The sequence below is a fragment of the Heliconius melpomene genome, chromosome 12 (assembly GCF_056956725.1).
Source record: "Heliconius melpomene rosina isolate 202511_hmr_F chromosome 12, ASM5695672v1, whole genome shotgun sequence".
Lineage (NCBI taxonomy): Eukaryota > Metazoa > Arthropoda > Insecta > Lepidoptera > Nymphalidae > Heliconius > Heliconius melpomene.
In genome coordinates this window covers 4,528,159-4,550,945 of record NC_140400.1, presented here as the reverse complement: position 1 = coordinate 4,550,945, position 22,787 = coordinate 4,528,159, and the positions used below count along the sequence as shown (strand labels likewise).

The 22,787-nt window shown below is 31.8% G+C and overlaps 1 protein-coding gene across 1 annotated transcript; it reads right to left on the bottom strand.

Annotated features, from left to right (window-relative positions):
• Positions 1-1,069: 1,069 nt before the first annotated feature.
• Positions 1,070-22,476, bottom strand: peb (zinc finger protein pebbled). The gene is made up of 6 exons (XM_085194226.1): positions 22,242-22,476; positions 17,088-17,173; positions 4,809-7,488; positions 3,948-4,584; positions 3,520-3,725; positions 1,070-3,388 (listed from the first exon to the last, which is right to left on the bottom strand). Exons 2-6 carry the CDS (start codon positions 17,143-17,145, stop codon positions 3,127-3,129), a joined length of 3,843 nt encoding a protein of 1,280 aa, XP_085050352.1. The 5' UTR covers positions 17,146-17,173; positions 22,242-22,476; the 3' UTR covers positions 1,070-3,126.
• Between the last annotated feature and the right edge of the window lie 311 nt (positions 22,477-22,787).

Genomic DNA, 22,787 nt, shown 5'->3' with positions numbered 1-22,787 from the left:
CTTATTTAAAGTATAATTTCACTTATTTTTTTAAAAAAATCTTAAAATTACTTATTATTATTTTATTACTTCAAATTGAGGTCATTTAATGAAATGGTATCCCTAAGCACATAAGTTCTCATTCGGTAAAAGTGTCATACAGATGCGTTCAAGATAACAATTTCTTTGTAATGTAATATTATATGAAAATATAACAACTAAGAAGAATAAAATACATGTATCGGGCCAATAAAAATATATTTATAATAATTTAGTAATTACAATGACTATATAAATAATATTAAGATAATATAATTTTTAAATAAGCTTATATATCTTAAACAGTGACATCTGGTGCATGCAGCTTACATTACAACTTATAAGACAATAAATATTAAATGGGTCACCGCCATCTTGTTAAAAAGTGAGTAATTTAAAATTTAAAAATTTTTAATGACTAGGTATAAGTAAAATTGGTATAATGATTAATGAGTAAATAAGAAGACAGCAAATGTTGTAATTAATTATGAATTTATTACGTTTTACTTTTGAAACAAGAAGAAAACCAATTCTTAATTTTTTGGGTGTTTTGGGTTGACATATGCGTGATATTTAAAAAAAAAGATAAAATATTTTAAATAAAAAAAAAAGTTACAGATTTTAATGTTCTTTCTTAGTAGTAAGTACAAGATTGCCTAAGATTAATTTGCATTTTTGTTTTTATTGTAAGAACGGATCATCATTAGCGTCTCTGGTATTGGTCAAAGCAATTATCGATTATTAGATTAGTCCTTAATATTACTAAACATATTTTTTTGTATTACAACATATTTTTATCACAATAGTTATAATTGTATGTACACATACTTACTATTGCGTAATTTGATTTTAAGTATTTTTCTTACTTTTCATTATTCCCCCCCCCCCCTCCCAACGTCATATAGCTTAAGTCTAGTTTTTTTTTTTATTACTGGAATTATTAACAAGTTCTCCTACTTGTTATTTGGACCCGCAACCATCGCGCTCAGGCACGACCCAAATGCGCCCATTGGCTTATAATTTCTTAATTAGACAAATAAAACAACATATATTAAAAGCAGTACTCCTTTATTAATTCCACCATAATGTATTTCACAAAACGTTTTTAAAACGACACTCATATTGCAAATAAAGTAAGAGAGGCAAAAGTGAATAGTAAATACGGCTTACAGTATAGTAATAATTACCATAGAATCATGCATATTATGTATATAATATTCATTTTAACATTACTTTTCTTAAATAACAGTATAATATATTAAACACACAAACTACTTTGAAAGGCCAAGCGGTGTTGCCACATCTTATTTATATACTTATATCTAAATTTATTAACTATATAATTACGATAATTAATATCTAAAAGAAAACTTAATACGCTTAGTATTAAAACAGCAAATTATTACTAATACAGAAATGGAAATTTTATATAATTACAATTTTTTGATATTTCCACCCTGTCTATCTATAATTGACATGAAGCAGGAATTTAAAAATATATTCTTAATAATTTTGTATAGCGATTACATACTAGAGTGCAATTTTATATATTAATAATAAAATTTAATTGGTGCTCTAAATATTTTATAAACACTTTATAAATAATAATATTGCTTATAAAGTTAAATGTATAATAAAATTATATTATTATTATAATCAAATAAATTATAGCTATAGTTAAAATATACATCAATATAATTTGTATTTGGTATATACTTTAGCATCTTCTATAATACAAAGCGAATTCCAACTTAGGTATATTCTAGCGTATGATCGTCAATCCTTCATGGAGACTGATTTGTTAACCTAACTAAATACTACTGAGTTTATAACTCACTAATGCACCAAAATTACTTAAAATTCAAATAAAATTATACATCTGAATAATTAAAACAAAATTTTATAAAAAAATATCAAAAATTACTTAGTTCAGGTAAACAAAAGTCCACCAAAAGCCTTTGGTTATATAGCTATAAAGAGATCCTAGATTCTTACAAGCAAACTAAGTCTTTGTCAAGAAATGCCATGGATTTGAGCAAACAAAATATATTCTACACAATTCTAGAATACTTAAAAATAACTACAAATATATACAGATATTGAAAGATTATAAAAATCGTATTAGCGATTCTACTAAAGGATAAGATAGGAAAAAAGATAGCTATTACATAAAACACCCTAAGTACACATTATACCATAGCATAAAGATTATATCTATTCATTGGTTCATCTATTATGGGTTTATATAACTACATCTTACTCTTAATAAATGGTGAAACTGACATTTGGTTACATAGAAAGATTTAAGATAAATTGACTAGAAAATTTTGGATTTGCAAACACTATTTGGCTGATTCACAACAACTAACGAAATGGGAGTGTAAATGTGGAGGCGACTAGATGAAAATGCAAACGTGGTTGAGTTACACTTGAAACTTCTTAATGATTTTAAACTAGTTCTCATTGACGAAAATCAAAGGATAATAAACGTTTTAGAGAAAAAGAAAGAAATAGAAAAAAATAATAACGATATTTGCTATCAATATCGTAATATTTTTTTTTTACACAGTTTATAATAAAATTATTAAATAAAATAAAAATGGGTCATAAACAAGTTTGACCAAAAAAGAGGTTCAACTGTAACTTTCCTAATAACAAACACCAATGTACTTATAAACTGGCACTATAAAGAACTTCGTTGATCGTACCCACAAAATAATAATAATAATTAATATACAATAAGGCAGAATAGGACGGTTCACTCTATTTTAAGGCATCTGCGCTATATACAAAAAAAGTGCATAACTTTTATGCGAAAACACTAAAACTATTCGCCGATAGATGGCGCTGAAGCAAAACGTCCTAATAATTATATTATACCAATAATATATTAGACATGTGCAATGTATAGAAATATAATATAAAAACAAATCGTTGCCCACTAAAGTGTTTAAATATCATTAAAATTTACAACTTTAAAATAGCAATAATTAAGTACTATTCGTTGTTAGATGGCGTTGTATCATTTTTTTTATTGATAACAGGTATTTTTAGTCCTCGCGGGGCCAAAATCAGTCTGGCGGGAGTCACGAGGACTATTGCGTATTCTCATTTATTGACTCCCAAAAACTTGGCTGCCTCGTCGGGAGATGATAATAGTTTGTTGATAATAGTCTTATCAGGTATACCTAAGAGCTTTCCGATCAAGTCGCTGCCGTTTTCCGTATCGTTTTCCGTTTCGGTGGAATATTTACGTGACGTCATCTCCAATTTGAGTTTCTTGTCGTAGGGCGCGGAGGGTGGAGAGTTATTGTTGTTTACGTTGCTTGGGATCTCATTGCCGGAACCGTCGTCTTCTTGGTAACGATATCTATAATAAAAACGAATTTCTTAGTAATGAGGTAGGATGTTTGTTCAATTTTCGGGCAAATATTACTGAATGGAATTGGATCATTTATGTTAGCATTTAAAATATTTGGTTTATCAAAATTCAAAACTCACCCATTAGTGCCATCATCTCTCGGAGAAGATTCTTCATCATCAGTATCTTCTCTGTGCTTCTTTCTGTGCCGTAGCATACTGTGTTTCAAAGTGAATCTCCGTCTACAAAGGTCACAGGCGAACGGACGTTCACCAGAGTGAGTCCTCATGTGACGACGCAAGTCCTCTGCAGACCAAAAACGACGAATGCAAAATGCACATACAACCTGAAAGCAATATTATTTGTTACATATTTTTTTTAACTTTAAATTTGACCGCAATATTTTACACTTACTTGAAGAAAAATATATTAAACAGTAATTAAAAAGTATTTCATAACGGAAATTAAGTCTACATCGTCGTTCCAAACATATTTGTATGTATAAAAAAGTGCTAGTTATTTATTTATCCGTATAAATAATTTCGAAAATTAGTTTAAGTTAACTCACCTTTCTATTGGCATGATCAGGGAATTTTCCTCTATCGTCATCATCAGCACTTTCGCTGCGATCACTGGCTGCATCCAAAGCGCCTTTGCTTACAAGCTGTTCATACTCCGAAGAGTGAACAGAAGCCAAATGTCCCAACGCCCCACTCCGTTCACCAAACGAGGCCTCACAGAGATGACATTTAAAGACTAAACTGCCGTCTCCATCTTCTTCAGGGTTTGGAGAACTTGGTTGAGATTCTCCGTTCCCATGTCGCGATGTCATATGCTTCTTTAAGGTTTCTAATGACGAAAACGTACTGGTTGGACACGAAGCGCATTTAAACGGCCTCTCTGGTACACTTCTGCTGTCATTCGTTTGAGAAGTAATAGTATCTTGGATAGGCTCGGCAAGTATTGCTTTTGCGGATCCACCGTGTTTTCTCAACAAATGGCGATCGCAGTTAGATTTTGTGGTAAAGAGGAGAGGACAGTGAGGGCACTTGAAGGGCTTTTGTCCAGTATGTGTGAGCACGTGTCGTCGAAGGGACGAAGACCAAGGAAATTTACGATGGCAGTAGGGACAAGATACGCGGTTTGGTGCTAAACTGTAAGCAGATTTCTTCTTGGGTGGTTGTGTTCCTGTTTCCGATTCAGACCTAACGAACAAAACAAAAATATTACTACAATGTTTGTAAGATAAATACGTATTGCTCTATTAAGAAAACTTTGAACCGACAAAGAAATCCGGAGGAATTCTAGTGAACAGTTGATTGTGTTGTGAATGTTTAATTACGAATAACTTTTTACTCTCGATTTTAACAATTATTTTTGTATTGAATACGGTATTTAATAAAAGTGTATATTAAACTCATCAACTTACTTATTTTCATCGCTTCCAGAGTTATTTCCTTCACTAGTAGACGCTACTAAGCCTTCTTCATCTTCTTCTTCATCACTGCGGGTTGGCACTACAGGAATATTATCTTGATTTGGAATTGGATCTGTTCCCGTCTCCGTTTTGTCTTTAGTAATTGGTATCGGCTTGTTGATAAGGTTGCCTGCTATTTTAAGATCAAAATCTTTATTAAGTTCTTGTTGTCTTGTGGCCATTAAAATTTCCGCTGCGGCTCGATGGGCAGCTGTACGTTCATCTGCAGGTTTAAGATCCTCTGGTTCTTCATCAATAACCAAAGTATCATCTTCATCTTCTTCGTTGTCAGCTACTTCATCTGAATCTCTTCTTACAGGAGAACGATCAGCTTGCAAAGGTCTTTCTAAATGACGAGCAAGTAGTGCATATTTGACCCTATCAGCTAGAGTGTCAGGTGTAGGGTATGGTGGCGGTGCTCTCGGAGCGGGGCGTCTGACACTCCAGTGCTGGGGATGTTGTTGCTTGACGTGGCGTTCCATGTTGGATCTTAATGTAAATCGAGCTGAACATTGGGAGCACGAAAAGGGTCTTTCGGTTCGATAACGCCTTTGCTTTTGCTTTGGCATTAAAATGCCATTTTTAATTACCATTTTTACAGAATCGTTTGGAGAAATAAGATTGTTGGTTATAGGTCGAGGCGATTCGGAATGTGGAGGTGGTGTAGGTGTAGTAGGAAATGGTATGGGTTTTTGTTCCTCTTCCTCAGGTTCTTGTTTGGTTTGAGTTTCAGGTTGTTCAACTAATCTTCCACCAGACATACTCAGGCCACGTATTATCTCCTTTTGTATACGTTGTTTTATTTCCGCAATTTCTTGTGAATCAGTAGGGTGGGGAAAAAAAGAGGTTTGTAAAAAATAAGGATTAATAGGAAAAGAGGGTGGAAGCGGCAAACCAGGTAGACCTGGAACTGCACTAGCATACAGCTGAGATAATTGAGTTGCGTAGTACGTGGGATCTATTTTAGGCAATGAATTTTCAAAAAGTCTTTGTTGAGTGAGAAGCAATCTAGTTTTTTCAAAAGCAGCTGTAGCAGTAATTGACGCAGAAGTATCAAATGACGAACGTGATGAAATTTTTGTGTCCTCATTATCGGGATCGCGTTTTTTCTTGCTTAGATCAAGAACGTCGCAACTATTGTTGTCACTTGTACTAAGATCTACGGGAACTTCTTCATTATATGGATCTGATTGAATATCAGTTTTGAATGATATTTCTGGCGTTCTAAATTCTGGTATCTGTGTAAGTTGTCCGATACCCTTAACTTTTATTCTAGGCATTGGTTGCTCTGTTTCTCTAGGTGTTAATGTAGGCGTATCTGGTAGTGCCTTTGTGAGGGAGGTTACTGGATGCCTATCGCCTACGAAACTAGGATTATAGTGAGTTAATGGTGTAATGCGACCTGTAGGCTCAGTGCGTCTCTCAACTTCTGGCGTATTGAATGCAAGCGATCTTTTGACTTCATCGCGAGCAAGTTTTGAGTTGACTTCATCATTATTAGGATCCTCAGACGGGTGGTAAATAATTGAACGTTTTACATCTTCTCTTGTAACTTTAGCGTGTCTATTACGTAAATGTCGCTCGCAATTTGCTTTGGTGGTGAAAGCGTAGTTACAAACAGCACATTCATATGGCCTGTCACCATTATGTGTACGCATATGACGTACAAGGGCGGCTTTATCTAATGATGCATGAGGGCACATGTTGCATTGATAAGGGCCTGGTCCTGTTCCACTCAGATGGACTCTATTGTGACCTTTCAAAGCCCTCAAGTTGGGGAACTTAGCAGGACACAGTCTACATGGAAATTCCCCGCGAAGCTTCATTCGCCTAAATTCAGCTGCAAAGTTATCCTGTGTTTCTTCTTGTTCACGCTCTTTAACTATGGTATCAGGAGGAGTTAGTACAGTATTTTCTAGCGCAACTCTTGTTCCCGTTAATCTTTCCAAGAGACTTCCAGCTGACGTAACATTAAGAATTGATTGTATATCGGCTAAGTCTCTTGCCGCATCAATATGTCTAATGCCATTGGTGAGCCCATCGTCGAACTTCGGCGTAAATCGATCCATTGGTGGTGTCAGAGTTCCAGGTATGCCAAACGACCTATTTCTAAGATCAAGCTTAGCAAAAAAGTCTTCTCGTCTTTCCCGGTCCGGGCTCGATATTCTAGTGGTTGCTGAACATGTTTTTCTATGAATATCTAGGATTTGGCCTGAGGGGAAATCTCTAGAACAGTGCTCACATCTTTCCATTACAGATATATGGCGATTACGCAGCATTTCTGGGAATTTTTTGCTGGAATAATCTACATAATCGTCAAATCCAGTTCTGTTGTCATCACCATGGGCTGTAAATCGATGGAGATCGAAAGCGTTAATTGAATCAAATCTTTGGAAACACTTTGGACATTCAAAACGTGCAGTTCTTTTATCTAGAGGTAAAGGTGAAGGTGATGAAGAAGCTGCTCTTTTCCGGGACCTCCTACACTCCTCCTCTTCACTTTTATCAGAACGATTATCGCTATCTATGCTAGTAGTGCGCGTAGCACGAGTATCGTGCTGCTCAATCTTCATTTCCTCTTCCTGATTATCTGTTTCAACTTTAGCCTCACTGATGACTTCTGTTTTGATTTCTGCAACAATAAAGGAATGCGTTACGATCCATGGGTCATGTTTGAATAACGACTTTCATTTTACTATTCCAAGAAAACTCGACAATAGGTGAGTCAGATTCACTTGTACGAATGTAGTTTTAATACAATTATATAATGGGATGTGTTATTGTGAATCAGTTTTACAATCAGCTAATAGATTAGAAAATGGAAAATGATATGCAAGCGACTTTAACGTAATTAATTGCGTAAAAATCAGTGTCAGCAGTATTTCGAAGTTGAGTATTTAGAGATGAATATGCCGTGGCGCGGTCGCCTTAACCGCAGCTCGTATGAATCAGCGTCTATTGTCTTAAACATAGCAAACGTCAAGCACGTCTCAAAACTCAAAAAGGACGCCGATAACAATCCCTTAAGAATGGCCTCTTGAACAATGACTTTACCTAAATATTCAATCGTTTATTTTTAAATGATATAATATTTGTAAATGATATAATTAATTTCATTGCTTATCAAATTCTGTATATTATATATTAGGTAAGCATCATTTTCTATTTAATTTTATGGTAAAAACAAAAATTTCGACCATAAAGGTTCATTATAACTACGTCAGAGGTAGATCTAGGGTAGAGCTTGATAATATAAAAAATAGGCGAGTTCTTATAATTTTGGGCTTAAATCTTTCGATTATTTCATTCGTTTTTCATATCATTAGGCACTCATTGAAATAAATATTATATTAATACCTAATACATTGATTTTAAGCTTACATTTCACAAACTTCGTAAACATTGCGTCAGTGATCTTCAATTTGTGATTACTCACGTGACAGATTAGGATTCGCAATAATCGATAAACACGTTATTGATTTACAATGTTGTTGTTTTATCCTCAAAAAATGTCTTTTAGTATTTGTTTTAGTTAAACATTAAGACGAGATGAGTGGCTTAAGCCACGTGTAATCCTAACCGATTTAAATTTAATTTAATGTCAATTAACTTATGTATAATTTGGCTAAAATATAACAATAAGTTTAAGCGGGCGAAGCCGCGTTTGGGTGGCTCTCGCTAGTTAGAGGTATATACAACAAAAGTCCGAATACTTTCAGCGATGTCTCACTTGATCGCGTTAGTGAGGTGTTTTCGTCGGCCGCTGGTTGGCTAGCGGAAAATCAATACCGACATCTATGCGCATTGTATTGTACCTACAGTCTACCTACAGTCAACCTACAGCTACAGCTATAGTGCTATTGACTTTTATACCTTCTCGTTCTAGGTATCTTAGCTTTGTCTTAGTGCTAAGAACTACTGAATAAGTATTTGATGATATATTTTTTTCGTTTAAACTAATATAGGTATATGGGGAAAATGGATTATGAAAAAATGTAGTGTCTTGTAAAATACAATACCCATACATATAAAAATAACATTACCAGAAATCGAACCCGCGCGTCTTAAATATTGGCCAAGCGGCGAAGATCCGAGTCTTTTTACGTTAATATTTTCATGGGTTTTTGGTAAAAAAATAGTTTTTTAGTGTGAAATAACTAATTTTCTCAATTAATTGATCTGTCATACAAATTTCTAAGCTAATTTACACGTAAAAGACATTGTAATCGACCACAACCTACATATAGCTAGTGACGTGTGTACAGGCGAACGGCAAAACCGCTTTTCGTCATTGCAGAAGTAGGCGTTTCCTCGCGTCATTTCTGTCATAGTACAAAATATAGGGCGTCTAATCATACATTGCGTTTGCAGTCGTGACGTTGTGGGAAACGGCCAACGGGTTGGACGTAGCAGGTTGACGATTCCGTTGTTTAAAAGATGAAACCAGCTTAAAGATATTTAGATTGTTTGTTTCAGCAGTCTCAACCGATCGCGCTTATCTCAGGAACAAATGAACTGAAATATTTCTTTCGTTAGGTCAAGGTGTGGGTTCGATTTACACTCGGGGGAATGAGTTAATATTAATATTTTTAATTCTTCGCTGTGGTACAAAAACAAAACGCGGCGTTAAGTTTCACCACTCAACACGCAATCCGTCAACAAATTAGCGGAAAGTGGGGAACTGAGTGTGAACACTTGCTTGCTTCTGTAAGCGGGATACAGCGTAAAGCTGAAAACAAATTTAAATTTTTTTACAACTGTAATTTGATAATAAAATATTATTATTCGATATCTTTTACCTAACGTTATTTCTATCTAAGTCGTTGGTATAAGTATATTGTAGGGGAAAAACAATTATAATCTATACTGATAAGGCTTCTCATTCAGATGATGTGTTCATGATATTACGTTTATTTTAGGTATGTTTCCTTATATACTTATTGTTATTGTTTTATATATTTTATAGTACATTTATATTAATGTAAAAATAAGTAATAATGCAGTTTGTGGATGTTTGTGCATCGATATTAAATTAAGTACGCAGAAAGACAGATTTTTTTATTTAAAAAAGAATATTTTTGTCGGTCTCTCCTTCGCTCTAGTAACGAAGCCCTTGCCGTCTCCAGAATTTCGCGACAAGTGGGGGTTAATGAGAAAGGATAAAATTAACACTAGGTTCCCAGGTTTCCTCTGCCTACCTTGCTATGTGCAGGATACAGCTTAAAGCTTGAAAAAAAAGTCCAATATTTTTTTGTATGTAGGTAAGAGCAAAAATGTTCTTAAACATCATCTTATAGTCATTCATAGTTGCCGTAATGAGAAACTACCAAATACCCAATGTGATGTTTTGTAAATCCCGCGAATGATTCACACAGGCGTCAACGCTTATTGTTTATATACTATAGTAAGCTTTCTAATATAAACCTTATATGTAGAAAATATATAATGATTTTAAATCTATATATTACTATAATGGCTTAATAGATATTTAAAGAAAACGGAGTGCCATAACATTACGTTGTTTATTCCGTAAAATGTAGAAAAATGTGAATGGCATTATCATTTATCATCAATTCGATTTGTGTGAATTCTAAATGTCAGAATCATTCTATTTTCTACTTTACGCCGAATTCAGTAACATTCTTTGTGTGTTCTTTGGGTGGTAAAGCCAGGTGTTCAAATAAACCTGAGAATCGAACCCATAACCACGCGCTCATACATTTCAATCAACTAAACAAAAATAGCAAAAAAATATACAATTTTAAGTTGCAAATAAAATATGTAAAAATAATCTTCAACAGTATTTTTCCACTCGTTTCGATTTACGTTTACGTGTCACACCTCAGTTACTTATATTTATTTAATTATTACGAATCCGTATAGAAACACAAATGTCGCAAAAATACGTATCCATTTTCAGGGGTCTAGATAAAAACATCCGGTTTCGCGGAACGATCGAATTACTGCTGTACCTAATACACGTTTTACACTTCATTGATAGCGATATTATTAGATTACGAAATTAAAGAGAATATTATTAAGAATCGTTGTTATTTTAACATTTTTGGTTGAATATTTTTAGTACTTTCACGCGTTTTCCTGCATATCAGGGTAGGTAGTGTTCATAGTGGGTTTAGACATTAATTTTTCATTTTTCGCTCAATTTTCGAGAATTTTTGTATCGACGTCTGAGCACAGCTGTTAAAAAACATGTAGGTAGTTTTAAAAACCGAAATATATTTTTAGTTATTTACATATCATTGAAATGTATAAGTTAGTTATTTTTAACAAGATTTTTAGCTGAATTATCTTTATAGTTATATAATACTTAATATAGGTTTTAGCTTAGAAAGTACAAAGGCCATTGCAATAGTACAGTGTTTGATTGTATATAAGATGGGTGTGAATTCGATCACTGCTTGACGATATAAATTATTTTCTCCGATCAGGCAAGGTAAAGCATTTAACACACACTTTTTAAAATTCAGGTAAAGAGGAGGAGGAATTTTAACTCTGCCTACCCTGGCATAAAGAAAATAGAGTAGTTATTTTTTTAAACTAGAGTTAAATAATTAAAACATTAGTTAATAGTTAACCAAGTATCGATATTCACTAATCGATTAATTGATCAATGTGCCGTCCGTTTTGTGTTCCAAGAAGTTATCATATCACGCAATCTCGTGAAGTAATCCGATGCGTTAGATGTTTGTACGGTGTCTTACATAGTGTTGTAATTGCATTATTGGTTGCCAATAAAAACACTATTTTTCTGATGATTATTTTGACAGTATATTTTAATATTTAAAGAAAAATAGGACGGATTTTATGTGGCGCGGGTTTGAATTTCGCTGCGAAAAAAAAACAATTTTTTATCGATCTAAAGGTGAAAATTATAAAGTTAGTTAGTTAGTCTACAGTTTACTTTTGCATGATATTTACCAGTAGTCAGCATGAAGATTATAAGAGAAATCAAAATATGCAAAATAAAAATATTTCGATAATCAATTCGAGCAAATAGTTCCTGAGGTTATCGCGTTCAAACAAACGAACTCTTCACCTTCATTCTATTAATATAGACGTATATTTGTAGACATTTATTCTAATGCGATTTAAATAGCCATCGCTATGATAATAATAAAAAAAATATAACAAAAATCTGCATACAATATAGATAATTCACGTGTCTTTTAATTGTTGCAAATACTAGTTTTATAAATATTTAACATTTTAATACGAATGGATTTTTTTAAAAAATAAATAATTAAATATTTATTAAGGTTATAAGTGCGGAGTAAAAAGTCATCGCGGTACGGTGTGATGGAAGGAAACGTTTACGCAAACTAAGTAATTGTTGTAGATATACAAGTACCTATATATAGGTAGGTATATAATTGTACTGCACAGGGAAATTGCGAGTTTGACAAAATGTCGAAATTCGTCAGTGTTCCGTGAATTATCTTGAAATATAAATTCGGAAACGCATTCAAAGTAACTCTTTAGATTATACTCTGATATAAGCAAATCGTTTTTGAGAATTTAACAATAAACTGGCTTACGCGCGAATATGTAAAAAAGAGATGAAAATATTATGCTTTAAGAAAAAAATGTATTTAATAAAAAAGTAGACAAGTGAGGCCGGTCGTGGCGCAGGGACACGGAGTGTGACTGTAAATGCGACAGGCTATGGGTTCGATTCCCACTCGAGGATACGAAATATTTGAGATAGATAAAGATTTGAGGCTTTGATTTCCACCATTCAATACGCAATGTCTCCAGAATTCGTCGGAAAATGGAGTAGCGGACATCGAACCGTGCTACTATACCCACTTAAGTAAAATTATAAACCCCAATTTCAAACAGGTAAGTCCTACACATTCAAAATTCACAAAATACTATCATTATAAATTTTATTATCAATTTCACCCGTAGCCATGAATACAAATGCCCATCGAATTCTGTTAGGTTCACCAAGTTTATATACGGAGAAAAGGTGTCGCATAGATGCACGCGTGACTTCCTCTTTCCCGCTTATACGGAATTTAAATTGTCCACTGTCCAACTATATCCTGCGCTGCTTGGGTACTTTGGACCTTATTACTGTAATATATATATTTTTCAATATAAATATATCTTTTTTATCTTTGCTAAAGTTATTAATTAATTGTTTTTTTTTTTGGATTAACTGGGACTAAGGTGCTTTATGATCTATAGGCGGCCATTATAGATGAATGTGAGCAATAGTATAATAAAAAATATATATTATTTTACTTTTTTTAGTTATATTACCTTAATTTCGAAAGAAGAATAATTAATTTCGAAGAGTTAACTATGGACGTTTGTGTTTCAAGGTAATTTTTTGATAGAATACGAGTTTTTTGCCATATTTGAGCGATGTTTTTGTGCCCAAAATATTTAATTGAATGAAAGTATTAAAGTAAATGAAATAAAGTTAAAATTTTTCAACCAATTTCATAGGTCCAAGTTGGTCACTTTCGTCAAACGTAAAACTAGCTACCCAGTTACCGTAACGGTTGTCGCATATTATAATTTGATTGATATGGTCGGGACGTCGTCGATACCGCTTTCTGCCACACTACAACGAGCTCAACGGTACCTGAATTACACCGTGTATCTCTTAAGTCCTCATTTACGGTGTTGCCATAACTCTATTGAAGGTTTCAGTTTTTTAAACAAACCATTTGTTTACTTATGTGTTTTTACTTAGGATTATTTTTTCTATTAGAGCTGATAGCTGTTTGTGTGGAAATTGGTTTTTATTTGCTTACTTAGTTAGGTAACTTTATATTTTTATATTGAAAATAATTGTAAATTATTATAATTTATATTTAATCCGTTAACTGGTAATAACAATAGGATTATTTTACGTTGATTTTTAAAATCTTTCATCTTTTAACAAAGGTAACAGTTTCAAATAACAAATGCGAGTCAGGGACTTCCGCGACAATTTAACGGTTGTTTTGCTTCTGGTTATAATATTATCATATTGAGGCCCTCTTATAAAAGTGTATAAAGATTGTAAAATACGTATATATAGGTACGTCTATACGTATGTTTATTAAACCTAGGCCTTTATTGGCTAGATCGCTTGGAAGGCATCCAAGAGGTGTATGTACAAGCCCTGCTACAAAATCTTAAATTAATATTAATATAATACATATAGATACTATAAAATCTTATTTTTTATTTTATAATATCAAACTATATATTTGGTGAATCTTCCTTTACTTTTTTCGTATTATAATTTTCAATTGACTTTCGACCTGTGCATGCACGTGTCTTATTCCATACTGTACTTTTTAATAAATTCAGTTTTTTAATACGAATATTTATGCAGTGGAAAATAACATGTAACGGGTTTTTAAATAGCACCATGTTGTTTACAAATTACCAATAAATATAATTAATTAATCAGTAATTAAAATGTACCAATCGATTGTTTTTTTTTTGTAAATTACTGTTGCGTAATTATTGAGTTTTGCATTACTTTCTTTCTAGCTATATTTTTCGTACTGCGACATTTGCTCATAAATATGATCTTATGAGAAGAAATTTAGTTCCATGAATCGAACGTGCCCATTTCAGGATGAGGAGCTCAGAGCAGTGCCTTGTTCTTGTGTTTTTTTCTGTTTGAAATATGTATTACCTCTCCTCCACTGTCCAACATCCTATCTATAGCGACACCAAATTTGAAATGAAACTACTAATGGCGCCTTTAAAATACGTTCGATATCACTTATAATATATTTAATAAATTAGGACATTGAAATAAAGTTAGCCAAAAAAGCGAATTTAAGATATAAGTATATTCAAAGAAAACTCAAAATTTTAATAAACTGTTGACTACATTTAGCATATGCTATGTAAAAGCAACAGCACACATTTAATCTGTATTCACTAAATCTTCTCCAATCGATTACTTTCTCTTAACGGAAAATCGATTTAATTATCGTAGGCCTGAATTTTAATTCCCGATCAACTCGAGAGATGGCGTTAATAGGAATATTACGTGCTTGCGTAAAGCAACTGTAGGGTAACAATGTTTTGTTACGTACAATTGTGTGTTACGAAATATTGTTTATTTTTAGCAATTTGATTAACGTTTTATTTTAATTTAGATCATTAAATATTTTTCTTAAATGTTCGTTAGTATATTAGGTTGAATTGGTAAAATACTCCATAAATTCAGATAATAATCATTCAATTTCAAAAATGTTATGAATGCTGATTAAACTTTTAATATTTTACACAAAGGGCTAACTAATGGATCACAAGAAAAAAATCCAGTAGAGATAAGTAGAAATTTGTAACACATTAACAAACTCTACACGTATCCCGTACATTAAGTGAAGGTACACGTGTTAGGGAGGTTGTTTACCTTTCTTGGGTCAAATGGACTAACTTTAATTTATTCCAACCAAAGATTGAAATTTCGAATTCAAATATATAATTATATTTTATTTATTTGCTTTATTTATGAAAATTTACTATATGCTTTTTGAGGTTTCTAGGCCTCGATACACTTTATTTTACGTATAAAACATATGAATATTTGATTGAAAGAAAAAATCTAAAAGATTCCGAACAAGGATGTTCCAGAACTTTCCACAGCGGATGTTTCGTCATTTACACGAGTGAATAGCCTTTACTCATCTCGTCGCTTATCACCAATTGTCCAAATTTGCCGATCCAAATGTGGCCGGAACGCTTTATCTGATACCGTTACTTAATGATACGTTTCTTAGGATTACATTTGTCATTCAAAATGCACCTTTAAATGCCTTTCAATATATAACAATTCACTGATTTCAACAAACCAAAATAAAATTTTCCTCTAATCAATTAAATATTTCATCTGTCGTAAACTGATAAAATGTATTAATGTTGTGTGTTTTTCAAAAACTCATACACACGATAACAAAGCATACATATTTACATATTTTTAGCTTCACTTTACCTCTATTATATTAAGCTAGGATAAAATAATCCATAAACCAAAATATGATACATCTCCTAGCTGAATATTAATAATTTCTTAACTCATTCAAGATATTGTAGACACAAGTGTACTGAACACAAAAGGATGTTGCTCGCTCCTGAGAGATAGAGTCTCGGCTGAGTAAACTAAATTCCGACAATTGTCTTAATATGATTGTAATAAGTCTTTCACATTACAAAATAAATCGAATAATGTTTGTGTTCGAAGAATTCAAATTTATTAAGTACCTAAAACATTTTTTTTGAAGTCGCACATTATTACTGTAGTTTTAAATATTTCTTATCAGTTGCAGGCAAATTATTCCAATAATCTTAATTTTGTTAAATGTCTAAGATTTAATCACCAATAAAGTTGGTTACGATTTTATCTGTACATTTTATCATTCACTTATTTTAAAGAGAATTTTTAAAGATAAAACACTAATAAACATGACACATCAATTATGTTTGCCGTAAAAAATGTATTTTTCTATTTTACACGTCCAAGTGTCGATTGGTTATTGTATAATAAATTACTTATCGACAGGTGACTTCGATGTTTTAACTATTTTGAAATAATGATAGGGACTCACTGATTTATTCTTAATTTATATTATATCGCAACGCAACGATGATTATTTTATCTTTGTTGCCAATTAACTAATAGTCAATATAAATTATTATTCTAAATTATGTGCATATATTTTTAAATGTATTAAATCCTTTCCTTGATTAAAATTAAATTTCCAAATTTTTAAATGTCATTCATAATAATCTCTGAAATATAAAAAAAAACATAGCAGTATATCCTAATGTCCCAGTGTGTCTCAATGAAGGTAGCTGCAAATGACTAGTGTCGAGTGGTGCGCACGCGCAAAGCATTTACAAATTATGATCAGTCATCAAATTTCCGAGGCATTAATGGCACGAGTCATCTTACCAAGTTATTATAATGCTCAAGTTATCTGATGTTACTTCCTGCTGCTAATTGTACGATCTATTGACTTAACGGTGACAGGAGACGTATCTGATATATGAGTCTTATTTGTTTAATGATAGGAGATAGATCTTAATATCTTAAAACTGTGTTGGATTTATGGATGGATTATAAAAATATTATCGGTCTATTCAGTTTACACAGTGAAAACTTGTCTCATTTTATAAATGTTTTTCTTGTTTATTGTATTAGCAAGTAGAAATATGTAATTGTAGAAATATGTGTTTGCTAATACTTACGTTGCGACGACGGTGGTTCAGCCGCGGGGGGCGCTGGAGCGCCGGCTGCCCCCTGCATGGCCCGTGACGCGCGACCTCGGCGTCGCCTGGATGAAGACATATTGTTATTCAAGTTAATTCAAATTCAAGTTTATTTTCATTTATAGAAAATGTATGAATATGTATATAAGAGTCGCCTTCAATAGTATTTAATATGTTGACGTATGCAGATGTAAAATATATTATCTATATATGGTAATTACTTAAAGTATAGAAATTGTCCGTTATCATGTTTGGTAGGTATACAATATCGCGGATCAATAATTATTGTTATTCTTAGATAATTTGAAGAATATCAATGATTTCATTCGCACTTATTTCTACTTGACAATAATCGTGAATCCTTTGTGATAAAGTTATAGAGTGGTCGTTTCACCGATATTTATGTATTGTGATCCATAGTACAGTTTTATTAGACAAAGAGGCGCGTGAGTCACAAATCCTTCTGTTTATCGCTTCATTTCCTGCAAATGTGCTACAATCGATTCAATATACTTCTACTTTTACATACAAAAGTCTTTCTTGTATATTTTAATACACCCAACTAATACCTAAATACAGTAATATGGTACCACACCAGTAACATATAATTAATATTTCTAAAAATATCACGAAAAGTGTATTAGTATAATGAAATTCGTAGTCTTCTACCTATAAGTATGGTACGAAGTAAAATCAATAGTGTTGTATGATAATGCAGCAGTATGCTCTGCACTTTGAGTGACCTATTATAGAGACAATGCGTGGTAATAACCTGAGGTTGGTATGCGCTTACTAAGTATAAGTGCTCATGGACGCCATTTTGTCTAAAACTTTTAATTTATAATACATAATACTACCTATATTTAAAATATAATCTAGATTCAGATCTATACTTCTATAGAATATTTTATTTCAAGATTAAATTCTTATCTGAGTACAAAGAAAGTGAAGCGCAAATATAGTCGTAAAAATTAAAAGACTTCCTATACATATTTATATCAAACAACTTCTGTAACATTTGATAATGTGAATTAAATCAGGACGCCATTTTGTCTATAAAAAGCTTTAGGTATATTAAGCGATGAAATGACGAGATAGATAAGATATCCATCTCGAATATTCAAGTTTGGAACGAATATTTGTGAAAATAAAAACTATGGCTATTTGATTTTATGGCTTATTTACGTACATATGTAATTAAGATTTAAATTATAGTATTCGCTTAAAAAAATCTCTATCTATTAAGTCTCATCTATTGTAACAACCGAAACATATATTGCAATATCACAGAAATACAATAGTGGAAAGTATGAATCATTTCTTCACCGCGCCCTTAAAATGAAAATTGAAAACATATCCACAAAAGCTCGCCTATATGGTCAACCTATCATATCCATAAAAAAACCGACCTAATTTCTTTCAATACAATAATTATATACATTTTGAGACCTTATTACATTTAAAGCGTTTGAAACGTATCTTAGAAAGTTTTTCCGTCTCAGTTTTCGCAAAATCGCAAACAAAAGACAAAGAAGCCGCCCGTCGGTGCCTTTGAAGCCTTATATTACTTAGAAACGTGTAGAATTGTAATTCAATATTTATTACTATCTTAGTGTGCCGATAACACCGAGAGTTATATATGTATACGGTCATTAATGATCTCATACAATTAACAAGTACTAACTACATATATATAAAATTGAAAGTTTTAACTAATAGTAGAACCTAGCGTTGTATCATAGTCATCGCCTTCATGTGATGGACTCTTTATATGTAAAACGGAATATTCCGTTTTTTCTGTTCCCAATGAGAAATTCAAATCCTAAGGGAACTTCCCATAGGAATTTCGAGTAATGGTCTTTTAGTCCTTCCTTCACTTTTTAACCTATCTACTTGTTAAATTTGAATTTCCAAGTCCAGCAGCTTGCTGTTAAATAAATATATATTATTAATACAGAATAATTATAGAATAGTGTACTTATTAATTAAGAAACCATATTGTAAGTTCTCATTGTAGGTAAATTATACCTACTTAAGTAGTTTCGAATTATTACTTTGAATGTAAGTTTTAGTTACGATTATAAACTGAACAGAAAATTTAGTAATTATATAGTAATTTACTAATTACTGTATATTAAATAAGTGTTATTATTATTTAGAAGAAGTACATATTATAAAAAACGAGATATTAAATTGGGCAAATTCGCTTAAGATTAATATAGAATAGATTTTCCTTAAAAAACAGATTATATAAATAATTGCAAACGCAACAATTATTATTAAAGTTGACTATTGTAATTACCCACGTGGTGTAGTGGGAAACGTGTTCAGGTTATTAATTATTGTGCGAGTTAGCAGTTCAAAAGCAAAAGATATTGAAGATATCTATCCATATTGTTCCTAATAGCAAGGTAAGCAGAGGGAAGCTAGTGGTAAAACATTCCATTCTCCGCTTTCCGCCCAACGTTCAGTGTCGGAACTCAAGGCCGCGCCCTGTCTACCAGGGCAGGAAAAAGAAATTATATATAATCATTCTCCCCAGTGGTGATTTAAGCGAATAGACTGTCCCACAGTGCCAGGATGACCTCATATTAGAATTATCCTTTAATTATTTGAATTTTCAACCCTATCTTCTACAGAAGGTACTGTTTGTAACCTACGATAAAGTTCAAAATAATAAATACGTTTACAGAGTATCAATTATACTCATTATTATCACTGATAAGAGACAAGGATTTCACCTGTTATCAAAGAAGACGTGATCGGCTGACAATAGCTATTTGTAATAGGTAATCATATATGAATTTGTCAATAATTTAGCATCTTAGGAATAAGATATATCATTTTTTTCGTATTTATTGGTATTGGTGTTTTTGTATTATTATTTTTCATTATGAAAAAAAGTTTTTAACTATTTGCTGTTGTGACGCAGGTAGTAATTCTCTGACTTTGAACATTTTGTTTATAGGTTCGATTTCCACTATTTTAAATGCTTTTGCTTCCATTCGGATTAGACAGAAGGTAAATTCCGAAGAAAGTGAAGGATATTTAAAATGAGCATCTTCACGCTTCACGCTTTATCCTGCCTAACAACATAAGCAGAGAGACCTTAGTGTTAGGATATTCCGTTTCTCACTTTATGACCAATTTTCAAGACATTGCGTGTTGAGTAGCGGAACTCAATGCCGTTCTTTGAGTAGATTTAATTGTTATATGTCGAACATATCTTTTCAAAACAAAATGATGTTGTATATACTTTATATACAACATATTAAGTTGTGGTTCGTTACACGAGGAGGTGCTCACGCAAAGGGCGTGTCATTAAATATCTTATTGGAATCGTTAAGTGGAATCAATTTCTAAGTAGCACCTTCTAATATAACTGGAAAAATATTAATGAGATAGATTAATTTATTATCTGTGTATTTTTGTTAACCATTTATAATAATCCTTATCGTACTATAAAAATAGATGATGAATATAAATTATGATATTTATTTATTTTCTATAATTAATTTTGATGTATTTTTGTTTGATTTTATTTATAAATAAAAAATGTAAATAATCTGGAGCAAATAAAAATGTTGTTAATGCGCTAAAAAAAAAATTGTATAAACGTCAAATCTCAAGTGTAAGTGTAATAATTTATGAATCTTCATAAAAAGTGATAAACAATAATGCAGCGGCGTGTCTATAAAAATTAACATAAAGAATAGAATAGTATTAAACTAATTAAAATATAAGTGTAATAGCTATTTTATCTTAAATCCGTGACAGTTGTTTTACCATCTTGACTTTTTATTTCCATAGAGTAGGTACTTATAGGTAACATTATTTATAGTGTTCTTGTTCTTGTAAAACTATAGAAATTATTTAAATAAAATATTAGATTATTATTTTAGATTATTATTATTAGATTAAGAAAATATTAGATTACCCTTTCGATTTTAAGTTTTCTTGTTTATAATAAAAAAAAAACATTTAAATAATGCACTTTTGCTTGTTTTTTTTTCATTCAAATGTATATATTATATTTTTTTTTTAATTTGTATTCATTATTAACTTTAGTTAGCTGTTAATCAGAGAAATTATATTTCTTCTTACATATTTCAATTTTCATTACTTTTACAGCGTATCTTCTTCACGTGTTCATAATAATTGCATTTTTGAGAGGTTTTGACGTAATCAAGATAACTGAGATACACACACTTGAGATATACGTACAATTATGGTATATCTCGTGATGAAATTGAGATTTAATATCATTTATCGATTTCATTGTTATTTCGTTAATGTTTTATTGGGAATTACTTTTTGTAATCGTTTTTTTTGTTATGCGAATGAAAATTAAATTAATATACATTTAAATAACCAAAGTAATGTTAAAAGAATCTAATAAGAATAATTTAGAATTAATTTAAAATTATTAAAATAATTTTGACACACAATTATTTGCTGAAGCATATTTTTGATATTTTTTTAAATTTAAAAAAAAACTAATGGCATTGTTTTTTCTATAGAATAAGTATATGTACTAAAAAGAGTAATATTTTAATGTAAACTGAATGTTTTGTTAAATACTTATGATAACAAATTTATTATTAAGTAATATATTCATTAAAATAAATTTAAAATACGTTCACATTTTATTTTCGTGGTTTCCTAATTTTATTTGAAAGAATTTATTAAGTGAAAGCAAAAAAAGGCCGTCGGTGAAAATTCATTATTATCATTTAAATGTATATTATTCGAAATTTCTAAACTTATTTCCGCAAACACATAGGTATTTCTTAACACAAAATTATAGTTTTAACACAACTCAATGTGAGTTACGAACATTTTTAGTGAGAAATTAAAATTTCAACACTGAATAATTAGTTCTTATCACTTTTGAGGTACATGTACAGGTATATTTAATTAATAATTACAACAAAACCGGAATTATAGCGATATTTTGAAGTATATAGGGGATATCGCTAGTTACTCGGCGTTAGGGGTCAAGAGACGAAGACGACAAAGCATTCGACAGGCGCTGTGTGCACTGAGCCTACTCGATATTATAATATACCACTTAGTCTTTACATACGGCAACGGCAACGATAATTTGCATTGTAATCTAATCGGTATACTTACCCAATCGTGGATAATTTTTACGTTATCGGTCGTCCGTTTAAAATTAATAACGTCCAAAATAGATCCCCAGTCTCTCACTTATCACAATACACAGATTTCAGTCACATAAAAAAAATTTTAAACACTTATTTATTCTATAATTATGAATGTAATATACGGTCACTCGTGGTTGTGTATCATCTCCGCGGGAACGACAACCTCGCACGGCGAGATGTCGTCTCGTTGTGATCGTGATGAGAGTACGCACTGTCGCTCTGCTCTCGGGGGAGCAAGAGATGGCCGTTGATTGGTCGAGAGCGGTGCTCGGCCGCTCTGTTAGAGCGAGAGGGAACATCTTGGATGCAAGACGAAAGAGCGAGATAGATATCGCCAATCGTTTCCTCCTGTTACAGATTGTCGAGTTCAGGTGTATTGAGAGTGCGTAATAACATGGAGATGCCCAATGTTTTATTATCAAATATTTAGCGCATTTTTATATATTTTTTTTATCTTTATGTATTAAAATGTTCTGGACGTTTTAGATAATGATAATATTAGATATATTAA

Excerpts from the sequence above, each read along its gene's own strand:
- peb (XM_085194226.1), bottom strand. The coding sequence starts at position 17,145 with ATGCAGGGGGCAGCCGGCGCTCCAGCGCCCCCCGCGGCTGAACCACCG. Across the intron at positions 3,726-3,947 it reads CTGATCATGCCAATAGAAAG|GTTGTATGTGCATTTTGCAT; the intron begins GTGAGTTAACTT and ends TATTGCTTTCAG. Across the intron at positions 3,389-3,519 it reads AGAGATGATGGCACTAATGG|ATATCGTTACCAAGAAGACG; the intron begins GTGAGTTTTGAA and ends TTTTTATTATAG.